The 14920-nt window shown below is 36.0% G+C and overlaps 1 protein-coding gene across 2 annotated transcripts in view; it reads left to right on the top strand.

Annotated features, from left to right (window-relative positions):
• Positions 1-14920, top strand: part of LOC150096621 (transcription initiation factor TFIID subunit 4B-like) — a 383016-nt gene that overhangs the window by 126709 nt on the left and 241387 nt on the right. The window contains exon 7 of one of the 2 annotated variants that reach the window (XM_090407989.1): positions 7692-7781. The exons of the other annotated variant lie outside the window; for it this stretch is intronic. Within the exon in view, the coding sequence (XP_090264115.1) occupies positions 7692-7781 (90 nt within the window). The remainder of the gene's footprint in view (positions 1-7691; positions 7782-14920) is intronic. 2 annotated transcript variants of the gene reach the window in all.

Raw genomic sequence — 14920 nt, 5'->3', positions numbered from 1 at the left:
TATGCACAAGCCTCAGGGGCCAAATTAAACTCTACAAAAAAATCACTGCCTTGTGGTCATGCAGATGGTAGACTAGAACTGATTCACTGATTGAATGTACCTAGTCCAATGAAGGACAAACATACTTAGGCGTACACTTTGGCAACACCAAAATATATATGCTGAATTCGACATAACTGCACAACTACTTTAAACAGGTGCTAGGAAAATGGAACAGCATACATTCAACATCTTCACTTAGAGAGGAAGAGTCCTAATAATCATCCAGATGGCTGCAAATATGCTATGACATGTCCAAGTAATGACACCCCTGAAGATTTTCTCCATCATATTCAAAAGGCAATCATACATTTCCTCTGGAACAATACTAACTGGACAACTTACTGTGCTCTCTGCAAGTCACTCAATAAAGAAGGTTAAGGCCTGATTTCCCTTGGGAAAAAAAACAAGATTACATCTTTCAGAATCATCTTTCTCCTAAAGACACTTCAGTCTAATCATGCTATGTAACCACCTTCAATTACATTATGAAATCATCCCCCAGAGGACTTGCACTGTGCACAATCCTCCGAATGGCCAGTTCTGCACCATCACCTCCTGAACTATCTCTTTTTTACAGAGATGCTCTGCATTGGTGGAAAAATACAGAACTTCAGCACACACTGATAAGATCAACAAAGTTGGCTGTACTTACAGAACTTGTGTGGCTTAGATTTCTGTTTCTGAACAGAAACCTAAGCCTCACAACCAGCCAGCAATTTCCCTACATGGAACTGGACAGAAATAAGAATCGTAGGGAACTTCCTGACCCAGACCCTAAATTGGAAAACATTCACATGCTTACCACTCAGAAACCAAAAAGCAATATCAACAAATGCAAGCTGCTATTATAAAACCTTTCTTTTAGGCTTGCACGGTGATCCGAATGCATTTTTGGAAATTATGGAGACAACTACCGTGTTTGAATAAAAACTTTAGTTTAATATTACTAAAATTTTACAATTCTATTATAAAGGCTATTATAAAAGCCTTTCCAGATATCGTTACACTTCAGGGAATCAGAATTCCTTCTAGAACTGTGGGGAGTCCACCTTTCACCTAGTATCATCTGAAGTCTCACTTCCTATTCTTCAAACTACAAGAAAATATACCACTTCCTCCAACTTTGCCCTTCGCATGTTTATCTGTATCCTTCTCATACAAACTTGCACATGCTACCCAGTTTTCAGTGGTATCTCCCATAATTGAAGTGCACCAAACCAGATTCTAACATACAGTGGAGGTTATGGCACAATAAATATCTTGCCAGCTCCTTCTAAGCTCTAATTTCAACTTAGAGAATTGGATCTGTGTTTCTTCTGCAAACTTTTGGGTACCTTGGAACACACACACACACACACACACACACATATCTAACCTGTCCTGCAAACAAAGCAATGATCACCTATGCCCTGAATACTGCCTCTAGTACCTGTAACCACACACACAGCCAAGAAGACTACTGAAATTTAGTCCATACAGAAGAAAACAAATGCAGAACATGCAACTTCCTCTTTATCTGTGCTAAGGCCATCATCTTCAGCTTCTACCTCAAACATACAAGAAATAACCACCACCCATCAATCACCGAATCTGAACAAATCCTCATGCGGAACCTACGTAGGAAACTACAAAGCAGGCTTTCACTGGAATATGATTACCACAAAGAAACAAACTATATCCAAATTCATTGAGGAGTGGAATCCAACTGGTACGTGTTCTGGATTGCTGTTGATGATACACTGCAACTGAAAGATAGCTAAGAGTATTACTGAACTGTAATATTGACTCTTTTTCCAAAAAGGCAAATCCTCTCTACACTCATGTGTCATTTGCCTCCTTTCTATTGTATGTCCAAAAAGAAAATCCTTTTTCTCTGTAATATATTATAATATGTAAATTGTCCATTTGTTGCCTATCTACCAATGTATGTTTTATCAAATTAAATTTTTAAAAAATTTAAAAATATATATACTCTATATATATAAAAAGATAAGCCTATTTAATTTTAAATTTTAATTTTATTAATTTTAATAATAATTTTAAACGTTTTTATGTCATGTTTTTTGTCTTACTGGCTCTTACCAGCCCGGAACTCAGGGGAGTTGGGTGCCATAGGTGCCAGGGGGAAGGAGCCCCACTAGTGTGTGTGTGTGTGTGTGTGTGTACATTTACAGTACTCTGTTTATCGATGACATATGACAAGATGAGTCGAGTCATATGTCTCAGTACATACATCAGTATTGTCTTATATGATACAAAAGTAGATGTTATATGTATTACTAACACTAGACATCAAAAATGAAAAGATAATATTAAAAAAGAAATTCATATTTATTTACAGGTATAACGATTTATGCATTAATAATGAAGCAGCAGCAATATGACGCTTCATGGTACCTAGTGCAATTGATATGATTGCTTCGCGGTCGTCTATGCTATACACTGGTGAATGAATCCTCTTGGAAAGGCTTAGACGTTGGTTATACATTAAAATAAATTTTAATACACTTCCAATATTTCGGCAACGTCACGTTGCCATTTTCATAGGAACTCAAAAAAAGACACGTGCACGCAAGCACAACACACAGTAAATGAGGACGAAGCAGGAAGCTATTCTTTCTCCTAAAAGTTCTGGTGATGCTCCCTAGCAGGCAATGTTGGTGTTCTTGGCCGATTGGGCTGAAGATCTTCTGATGTAGGTTTCCCAAATTTGGGGCAGTCTCATGCAACCAAATTTGTTGAGGTTTGGATTGTTTAACAAGAAGTTAAGTTGTGTTTTTAGGATTTTTGTAATTTTTTCCCGAGGTGCCTCAGATATAGGGAATGGTAATGAATTTAGAGTAATCCTTGTTGTGAAGGGGGGGGGGTTTACTGGTTTCAATATTTTTAGGAGTTTTTTTGGGGGGGGGGGGGTAGCCATTGGCTGAGAAAGTGTTGAGAATGTGGTTAGGGCATTGTCATTTGAACAGATAAGTTTAACCCTGTTGTGTAGTGTCTTAATGACTCCATATTGTTGTGAGGGGGAATTGTTGGTGAATGTATCTGCGTGTATGGGTGGGTTTTCTATAAATTGAGAAAACCAAGGTTCCATCAGACTGGCGGGTGAGTAGTGTGTCTAAGGAAGGAAGGCAGTTGTTTTTTTCCTCTTCCAGGGTGAACTTGATTCTGGGGTGTTGGTTGTTTAAGTGTGTTAGGAAGGAGAGGAGTGCATCAGAGCCATGTGGCCAAATAGCGAACACCATCAACATAGCGAAGCCATATAGCTGATTTTTGTGGGGCAGAGTTTAAGGCTTTCTCTTCAAAAGTCTCCATGTAAAAGTTGGCCAAGGTTAGGGAGAGTGGAGAACCCATGGCTGTCCCCTCTATTTGTTTGTAGAATTTTCCTTGCCAAACAAAATAGCCTGAGTTCATTGTGAACTGAAATAGAACTGTGATATCAGGAGGAAACTGAGCTTGAATTAGCTCTAAGGATCTTTGAGTGGGACATTTGTGAATAAGGAGGAGACATCAAAACTGACCATTATGTCAGTGTGTTTGAGTGTAAGGTTTTTTATGCTGGCTTTGAAGTGGGCTGAGTTTTTAATGTGTGAAGGTGTATTGCCAGTATAGTGTGTGAGAGCTGTGACCAAATTTTTAGCTAGTTTTTACGTGGAGGAATCAATGCCATCCACTATGGGACGTAAATACATAAAGAAAAATACATTTTCTTTATGTATTATTGGGAGTCCATATATATATGGGGGTGGGGGGTATGGAGTTAAACAGTTTTAATTTGTTCATGACTTCTACAGGCCAAGAAGTGACCGTCTTAAGAAGCCTGTGGAGTTTTCTAATTTGTGAGTTGGTGGGATTGTACTCGATAGGGAGGTAAGTAGCCCGATCTAACAATAGAGCATTCAGCTTACCTGAGTAATCCATTTTGTTTTCCTTGTTTTTCTTTAATTCTTACAGAGATTTCAACACAAAATATGAGGCTAATCTTCTTGAATGGCAGTCAGTCTCAAGTAGAGTAATGTGGGCAAATATGAGAATGGGGAACTGGACAATGAGACTTATTTGTGCCTATGGTCCCACAGAAGGTTCTACTAAGGTAGAAGTGGAGGAATTTTTTGACGCTTTAGAAAAAGCAACTGACACAATGAAAAAGGAAAAGTTGGTCCTTGTTGGGGATCTAAATAGCAGAGTAGGAAATGATTGTGAGACATACAAAAATATTTTGGTAAAATTTGGAGAAAAGAGCAAAGCTAATAATAATGGCAAATATCTGTTGGATTTCTGCTCAGGACATGGACTGGTTATTACTAACACCATGTTCCAACATAAAAATGTGCACAAATTCACATGGAGAGAAGAGGCAAGGAATAAGAAAAGTCTCATTGACTATGTTATTGTTGATAGTGATGTTTTCTCCCTGGTGCAGGACACCAGAGTGTACAGAGGATTTGAAATTGGAAGTGATCACTATTTAGTCTTGAGCAGGATAAAATTGAATTTCATATTGAAAAGAATAACATGTAAGAAAGTTTTAAAGCGAATAAAAGTTGAGCAGCTCTCAGATGTGAACTGTAGACTAAAATACAGAAACATTATTGAAAAGAAAATGAAAGAGTTTGAGAACAGGAATCAAGCTTTGGAGATTCAGTGGCAAACTCTGAAGAAAACATTGATTGATTCTGCCAGAGAGGCATGGGGTGAGGTTGTGTGCAAGGATAAAAAAAATCAGAACTCCCTGGTGGACACAGGAAGTTAAAGAGGCAGTGAAGGAAAAGAAGAAAGCATATCAAAAGTTCCTGGCAAATAAGTCGGCTTTGTCTCTTACAGAATACAGAGACAAATGTAAGAAAGCTAAACATTGTGTAAAACTAGCTAAACAAAAGTCATGGGAGGACTTTGACAAGAATATAGAAAATAAATATCAAGAAGGTGGCAAAATATTCTGGAGGTTGTTGAGGAAGCTTAGGAATGGAGGAAAGAGTGCTGTAAAAGGAGTTAGAGATGATAAAGGTGACATGAAAACAGGAGAAAAAGATATCCTTGAAGTATGGAGTAATTACTTTGAAAAACTGCTAAATGAAACAAGCAGTGATCACAGCACAGTGATAAAAAACACTGACCAGGCATGCAGTCAGGAATACATATCCATACTTGAAGTAGAAAAAGCTATCAAAGGCTTGAAATGTGGAAAGGCAGCAGGAGTAGATGATATTCGACCAGAAATGCTGAAGTATGGTGGTATAAAAGTCTTACAGAGCTGCACTGCATAGTTCAGAAAGCCTGGACAGAGGGACGAATTCCCGATGATTGGAGTAGAGCTCTCATAGTACCCATATATAAAAAGGGAAATAAAACTGAATGTGAGAATTACAGAGGTATTTCCCTACTGAGTGTTCCTGGCAAGATCTATGCAAGTATACTTGAGAAACGGTTGAGAAGAATTGTGGAAGAAAAGCTTGGTGAAGAACAAGCTGGATTCAGGCCAAATAGAGGCTGTCAGGATCAGATCTTCACTTTACGACAAATAGTCAAGAAAGCATGGGAATATAACAAAGATCTGTATTTAAGTTTTGTCGATTTGGAAAAGGCATATGACAAGGTGCCAAGAGAGAAGCTATTCAATACGCTGCAGTTATATGGTGTCAACGGGCCATTATAACAAGCAATACTTAGTCTTTATTTGAGTTGTAAGTCAGCAGTTAGTATTGAAGGAAGTACAGGAAGATGGTTTAATGTTAAATCTAGTATGAGACAACAATGTACATTATCCCCTCTGTTATTCATTATCTATATGGATCACATTATGAAGAAAAGTGGTTATTAAACCTGATATCAAAATTGGAGATGTTAATGTCAGCTCTTTGCTTTATGCAGATGATGTTATACTTCTAAATAAATCTGCTAGAAGTCTGCAAGATTCTCTAACTAAATTCAATTGCTGTTGTAATAGATATGGTATGAAGGTCAGCAATAAAAAGACAAAGACAATGAAATAGGCAGAATCATTGAAAATGTCAACTGTGTTGTGAATGGAGAACCTGTGGAACAAGTAAAACATTTCAGCTACTTAGCCACGATTTTTACTGAAGATGGTAGATTAAATGTAGAAATAGACAACAGAATCAGCAAAGCTGGTACGGTAGGAAGTCAGTTGAATAAATTTATATGGAATAAGAGAGAAATTAGTCTGAACACTAAATTAGCTGTATACAAGACAGTGTTCAAACCAGTTTTAACTTATGGATCTGAGAGCTGGGTCAGAAGTAAAACACTTGACCAAAGACTAGAGACCGCAGATATGAGAGTCCTGAGAAAGATTAGTGAAGATTTTTAGTGAAGATAGTAAATTAAATATGGATAGAATCAACAAAGCTGGTATGATAGGAAGTCAACTGAATAAATTCATATGCAATAAGAGAGAAATTAGTCTGAACACTAAATTAGCTGTATACAAGACAGTGTTCAAACCAGTTTTAACTTATGGATCTGAGAGCTGGGTCAGAAGTAAAACACTTGACCAAAGACTAGAGACCGCAGATATGAGAGTCCTGAGAAAGATTAGAGGAGTGAACAGATGGCATCAATGGCAATATCATATTAAAAGTGAGGATATTTATAAAGAACATGACATTGTCAGCATCCAGGAATGCGTTATCAGAGCTAATCTCAGGTGGTATGGTCACTTAAACAGAATGGGCGAAGAAAGATTAGATAAACAAGTGTTTTCTGCCAGGTTGTTAGGAAAACGACCCAGAGGAAGACCAAGATATAGGTGGATTGATACGGTACAAAGTGCCTTAGACGATAGAAATATAAGATCTGATAATGTTGGATTCTTGACAAGTAACAGACTGATTTGGAGGAAAATTGTAGATAGGAAGTTAGTAATGATGTAATTTTTTCATGTAGTACTGTCATATCCTGTACACCCCTTGAGGGTACATGGCAGGAATTTGATGATGATGATGATGATTTAATTTCCTTATTCGGCATGTTGGTTTTTGGTGGTTTTGCTTTGGTCATAACACAAGCCACATCCAGTCTAATATCGTTGGCGACGTGGTTTGGAAGGTGTTGTATCCCGCATTCAATTTGTATCATAATGTCTTCAGCAGGTATTCTTCTGGATGCAATGGCAAACTTGTGACTACGCGAGAGAGTGTCGAGTGCTTCAGATTTCAAACTAGTGAATGAATTGTTATATTTTTTTATTTTATGCAGTTATGGTTTAACAATTGTAGTATTTGGTATAATTAGAGTCAACTGTAATGAATATAACCTTTATACTGTAAAACATATCTACCCACAAACACCATTCTGCACCAATGCAAACAGAACAGAGCAGACGTTTTTTGTAGCACTGTACAAAACTGACAATTAATGTGTAACATGAGCAGTTTCTGGACAACATTTTTACTGTGTGGTTTCCAGAATTGCTGAACAAGTTTCACCTCGTCTTTCGTTATGCTCACTTTATTATGGTAATCTTTAATTTTTTGAGGAATACATCAATTTCTTTCTCCTTAACCTTTTGTCTATCTATGACGTTGATATATGCATAACTTTTGTGTTAGTTGATGTGTTTCTGGTTAGGTTTTGCAGCCATTGACAGTATGCATTATATTTTCTGTTTATTTATCCTTTACCTTTTTTAGGATGGTGATCTTCAGCCTGAAGAATTCACAAAACAGCTTCAGAAAACTCTGAATTCTTCTCCTCAGCCATATCTTATTCCATTTTTAAAGGTATTTGTTTACTATAGATAATATAATTTATGAATTTATCATATACAGGCAGTCCTTGACTTACGTAAGTGGGATTTAATCTCTTCACTCGTTAATTGCATCCTATTATTTACATGTTTACTGTATATGTGTGCGGTAGTAATATCTAAAGGTTATTTCTGTTAGTTTCAGTCGGTAAATTTGCAAGCAAATAGAAAAATTAAGTTTAATTGAGCCATTCAACCTTACTTGTGAAATTATCAAGAGATGACTGAATATGGTTGGTTTGTTCTCTTCCTAAATTTCTCCATGACAGGATGTGTCATGTATTTCTCTTTGAACTTTTAAGATTGTGAAGCATTAGGATCCACACATATATTAAAAATATGCAGCACTAAAAATATAGCACATCTTAAAAACGAGACTTTTTGTGGTTATGAGACCATAGGTAGTTTATTAATACATATATTAGTATAATCCCGTCTACTACTTTCGCTAGCGACTGTCTAGCTTTGTCAAGGCTGAAAGGTACACACAAAAAATACGAGAGAATACAGAAACGTTGCTAACTGTTAGGCAGTTAGCAATGTTTCTGTATTCTCTCGTATTTTTTGTGTGTACCGTTCAGCCTTGACAAAGCTAGACAGACGCTAGCGAAACTAGTAGGCGGGATTATACTAATATATGTATTAATATAGCACATCCTTCTTTGAAAGCAAGACTAAGGAAAGGCCTACACCACCTGGGACTCTCCACCTTGTGGATTGTTCATTACAATTTATAATGAATATTAAATCAGAATGACCTGATTTCCATTTGAATCTTTTTTTTTTGATACTGATAAATATTATGCTGGATAATTAAGTGTGGGAGGGGAAAATAGTAACCTGAATATAACTTAAAATATGTTAATATCGCTTAGAGAATTTAAATTCATGTAACATTTGCTGTGAAGCTTTAAAGTAGGCTTTCGAGAGACAATCTGAAAGAAAATCATCTTTATACAAGTGAGTTACATAATATCAAATCCCTGTTGTTCTGCATGTTGAGTTTGCCTAGCTCTTAATGATAATCATCTGTTAGGTTGGAGTATTTAGTGTTCAAATAGGAACAAAGAAAAAAAAAATCCTTAACCCACCCACGGTACAAATGTGCTGTAGTTTTATATTTCATGAGTGGAAGTTGCATTAAATTCTTTAATTATTAAAACTACAAATAACTAGTGACTGATTTTTGGACTTTGATAATGATTTCATTTCAAGTAATTGGCATAACTGCAAATTATGGACACTACAAGGACCTGTTTTTGTAATTTTCTGATGTTATATAGATAGTATGATTTAGTAAACCTGCAAATACTCACATTGAGAAGATAAACTTTAGGAATCTTTTCAATGCTAGATAGCCATTTGATGTTATAATGACTAAAATTGGAAATAATGAACATTGGATTGATTTTTTGGGAAATTTCAAAATAATTTTTAAAACTGCAAATAATGAACAAAATATCAGTTATTTTTGAATGTGTTAGTATTACTTTCAAGCTTCCATGGAATCCTTTGGACTCCTTTGCGAGAAGTTGAACACTCACAGCTGACAGACCTATTATACCTGCCTGAATACATTTGTTGTTGGGGCTTTCACCATATGCACATTCACCACTCACCAAGCAAAAAATCTCCTTTTTCATTTCCTTATTCACCGTACAGTTTCCAGGGATGACCCCTCATTCTCTCATCACCCGTTATCCTTTGCAACTATAATTCCCCTCTTATCATCCCTCATCCTCCTATCCACCAGCTGTGAAGCCTGCATTCCCTCCAAATTTGTTCAAAAACAGTATTCCAGAGTCTAAGAGTTTGTTTTGCCTTATGCACACACTCTTTCTCTCTCTCTCCCCAATGTTTCCTTATTGCCAATATAGCCAGGTGACCTGATCTGTGCACAGAAATCCAAATGAGGCCTGATTGATTAGTGCCTTATACAATGAAACTGCCACATCCTTATCCATTTGTGTTGGTGTTCTTTACATTATAGCAACAACTTTCTGGGTAGCCTTTACAGCTTTCATGATATGTCCCCTGAACTTTAGTTTCCTATCCACCAAGATTCCCAGATCTTTTCCCTCCTCTCTGTTCTTCCATTATGATAATCATCTTTACACAGCATCACTGAAATGAGATCCTTATTCTTCATCCCAAGCACTAACTTATTCAAATCCTCTAGTAATAATACATTAAAAATTCCATTGCTCTTCTAGCATCATCAGCAAACAACTGAATATCTCTTTTCACACCCTGAACTATATCATTGATATATAAAGTAAACAACAGTGGTCCCAGAACAGAACTATGTGGTACTCCACTCCCCATCTTCCTTTTAAGAGACACTGTATCCCATGCACAACTTGCTCCTATCATTCTGTAACCCTGTAACCAATCCACCAAATAATCACTACATGAATATTGTGCTCCAGAGCTAACACTTGTCTTCTGTCATCTCTTCAATCTTCTATACTCAGCTGGCACCCATCCCATCTAATGGAAACTAACTTGCATCCAACCTGTTCCAAAAAAAAAAGGAGACAAAAGCCTACTGACCAGTTGCCGTCACCTCAGTCCTTTCCAAAATAATGGAGAAAGTTATAAGTGGTCAACATCTTCGCTACCTAGAAGCTCACCGGTTAATCGGTGACCACCAGTATGGATTCCACCATCAAGATCCACGGAGAAACGTACTGTTGCCCTTGATATTTTCAAGGCTTAATGTTTCCTCAATTCCCCTGCTCAGTAATTCTACCCCATCTCTTGTTCCATGAAGCTTGTAGCTGCCTAGGTACTTTCCATCTCAAAACCACAGGATCACTCTGCCCATTTGGTGGCATTGTGATGATATCTTCTGTTATCACTGTACGAGATGATTTTGTTAAATCCACCACTCATTTCCCATGTGTTTCTTCAATTACATGCTTTATAAAATAACTTTCCATAAGTAGCTCAAATTTAATCTCCTTACTTGCACATTATTTCCTGCTTTGGCCACTGCTTCCATAGTTAGTCACCCTCCTTTTGCTCAACAGTCTGATCTGTTCTGAACATTTCAGAATCATCTCACTCTGCATTACTTGGCCTGTAGCAACATTCCCTGAAATATCTAAAATTTGTGCTTACCTCAGTCTCATGCTGGAAAAACAGAGTTTGTGGCCTCAAAGCCATTATCATTACTGCTTTCTTCAAGTTTCACTTTGAGAGGACAGCATTTCCTTCTTGTTTTATCTTTTCTATCATTTTAAAAAATGCGATAACCATTATGTTCTGTTCCTGTAAGTACGTTATTCATCCTTCATTAACCTTGTCTCACTGATATGGTTTGTGTGGATTGTCAAGACCACAAACTCTGTAGCCTTATTCCGTACGGAATAAGGAATAAGTACAGTAGCTGCTTCCTAATCCCCCTTTCCACAATTCCTTACCCTCATTCACACTTCTGTCCATATTTTTGATGTTCTCACTACACTACTTTCCATCACTCTACTGCAATTATCATCTGTGACTCATCTTCCTTAATACCTCCAGCGACTAGTTTCTTATTGAAATGTCCTGTCATGCTCCTTACCAATTTTTTTTATATCTTCACTCACGTTTGTATCTTTCATACTAGCTTTTTTTCCATTCTTTTTTCTACCATTCCATAAGCTTTTATATCTTCCTCTGTCTTGCTGCTGTCTGCTATATCATTCACCACGTTCACTATATCACCATTTATTATATGCTAAGATCCAATGATAACTGTGTTGTGTAATTTTAACGTTTTGAAGGTTGAAACTCCTGTCTTGAGTTTGAGCTGAATATAGCCAGCAGCTCTACTATAGTTTAAAAATAATATGAGCAGTTTCTATATCAACAGAAAATAGCCAGGCTTTTATGTAAATAACAGTGGTCCCAGAACAAAACTATTTGGTACCCCACTCCCTATCTTCCTTTTAAGGGACACTGTATTCCCATGCACAACTTGCACCTATATTCCAACTTCCCCTGTATTCCAATTTATAGACTAATCTTTCTTCTAATGTTACAGGAATGTTAGTGATCAGCATTCATTTTGATAAAGTTATCAAACTTTTACTGTGTTAAAAGTAATAACTTTAATTTCCAACTGTTTCAACCTTCATAATAAGGCTATCATCTGTGTGAGAGAGAGAGAGACACAAATTTGATGACCTAATATGAAAGTCGAAATGTCAAGAAATCAAAGTTACATTCTTAGCACAGTAATAGTCTATATAATTTTATAAAAGTGAATGTATAGACTAAGTTTTGCTAATTATATATATATATATATATATAGTTTTATGAAAAAATTGAATGACTAGAACCGAGATTTAAGTAAAAAGGTTTTAATATAAAAACACTACTAGTTTCGGCCTGTAACAGCCTTCTTCAGGTGACATTATAAAAGAAAGAAAAAACACTAAACATTGAAGGTTAAAAGACTATGAACAACATAGACAGTCTCTATACATAATTAGCATGAAAACGTTGTAGTTGTATTTGAAGTCGTTCTTTCATTTGTTGCATTGTTGGGAGAGTGCGTGCTTGCAGCCTCACGTGAACGCCAGTACATGATTACAGCTGAATGACTATCTGGGAGGTTGTAGCTCAAGTTGTTATTTAGATGAACAGGATTGAAGATGATTTCTCTAGATTCCATGATTTTTCTCTCTAGTTCGTCACTGCAACGGAAGATGTTAGTAGATTTTTCCCAGCAGACTTTGTGACTTTGGTTTTCATCATTAGGATTAGCCGAGAAAAGGATATGACTTGATAATGCACTCGCTCCTTGTCTCTTGTAAGTAATGTCCCTCATGTGTTCTTCCATATGCAATTCGACAGATTTGTCTGTCTGCCCAAAATAAGGAATATCACAATCACACAATATTTTATATACACCAGGGTATTTGAGTTGATGATGACAAGGTTTTGGGTGGCTAATTAAGAAACGGATCTTTGGAAGTGGAGTGAACAATGTTCTGATATTGTATTTTCTTAGAACTTTTGCTAATTTATGTGAAACAGTACTTATGTAAGGAATAGATATATTGCCTTTGAATCTATTTGTTTCTTCTGAGTGATGTCTAGGAGGATTAAGAAGGAATTTTTCAATGATTTTCTTGGAATATCCATTAACTTCGAAAGAAGTTTTCAGATGGTTTATTTCTGTAAGAAGTTCATTTGGGTCATCAAGAAGAGAACGGGCTCTATGTCCCAATGTGGAAATTATTCCAAGCTTATGAGGAGGGAAATGATGGGACTGACTGTGCAGATATCTGTTGGTATGTGTGGGCTTTCTATATATCGATATTTTGAGTTTACCAGAAAAGCGAGTCAGTTTGACATCAAGAAAAGGCAAGGAATTATCCGTTTCAAGCTCGGCAGTAAACTTAATACTTTGATTTCGGCTATTGAGATGTTCGAGGAAAACCATAAGGGATTCATGTCCATGGCTCCAAACAATGAAGACATCATCCGCATAACGTTTCCAAACTTTAGGTGTTAAAATAAAGGAAGAGATAGCCTTGGTTTCAAAATCCTCTAAGTAAATATTTGCGAGTACAGGGGATAAATAAATATTTGTAAAGTAAATATTTAATAAAATCTCTAAGTAAATATTTGCGAAGTTAATGGATATTCCAAGAAAATCATTGAAAAATTCCTTCTTAATCCTCCTAGACATCACTCAGAAGAAACAAATAGATTCAAAGGCAATATATCTATTCCTTACATAAGTACTGTTTCACATAAATTAGCAAAAGTTCTAAGAAAATACAATATCAGAACATTGTTCACTCGACTTCCAAAGATCCGTTTCTTAATTAGCCACCCATAACCTTGTCATCATCAACTCAAATACCCTGGTGTATATAAAATATTGTGATATTCCTTATTTTGGGCAGACAGACAAATCTCTCAAATTGTGTATGAATTGCTAATGATAAAAACCAAAGTCACAAAGTCTGCTGGGAAAAATCTACAAACATCTTCCATTGCAGTGACGAACTAGAAAGAAAAATCGTGGAATCTAGAGAAATCATCTTCAATCCTGTTCATCTAAATAACAACTTGAGCTACAACCTCCCAGATAGTCATTCAGCTGTAATCATGTACTGGCGTTCACGTGAGGCTGCAAGCACACACTCTCCCAACAATGCAACAAATGAAAGAACAGCTTCAAATACAACTACAACGTTTTCATGCTAATTATGTATAGAGACTGTCTATGTTGTTCATAGTCTTTTAACCTTCAATGTTTAGTGTTTTTTCTTTCTTTTATAATGTCACCTGAAGAAGACTGTTACAGGCCGAAACTAGTAGTGTTTTTATATTAAAACCTTTTTACTTAAAACTCGGTTGTAGTCATTCAATTTTTTCATAAAACTATGTATGTTAACCGAGTTAATGATCATTCTGTCATATATATATATATATATATATATATATATATATTAGGATAACCAAGTAATTTTATAAACTTGGTTATTTTAACTCCTAATCCCAAGTATGCAAACTAAGTTTGTGCCTGAAACAAAGTTCAAGTATACAATATACTTGAACTTTGTACACAATATCCCCAAGTTAAAAAATTTATTACACACACACACACACACACACACACACACACACAGATAACCCTCGTATAACACAGATGTTAGGTTCCATAGAAATGCCACATTATATGAATGGTGTTGTGCGAGACTCAGATCACTTAGAAAAAGTAGGGTTGGTTCCAAAATCGTTTTTTTTTTTTTAATTATATAAACAATGACATAACCAACAAAAAAGATAATTTTATTTAATTCATGCAATTCATGTAAGTTAAATTAACTTACATGAATTGCATGTAAGTTAATCCTCCATGTAAGTTAATCATTAACTATGAAACAAATACTTAGTATAAACCTTATAAAACTAAAAATTATGTATAAATGTTTTAGGCAAAATAAAATAAAGTGCATATTTTAATTGTCATCATTGTCTTCAAAACTAACATTTCGTAGATGTTCTTTATTTACGAGTGGCCAGACGGTCGTCATCACTTGAAATCCCTTGGACATCATTTGTATAATTCTCATTGCATACTTCGACTGGTTTAATTATCAAGAA

Source organism: Typopeltis vanoorti, chromosome 18 (assembly GCF_054136105.1).
Source record: "Typopeltis vanoorti isolate ZY-2024b chromosome 18, IOZ_Tvanoo_1.0, whole genome shotgun sequence".
Lineage (NCBI taxonomy): Eukaryota > Metazoa > Arthropoda > Arachnida > Uropygi > Thelyphonidae > Typopeltis > Typopeltis vanoorti.
The sequence above is the reverse complement of the archived record's forward strand: the minus strand, read 5'-3'. Positions and strand labels throughout refer to the sequence as shown.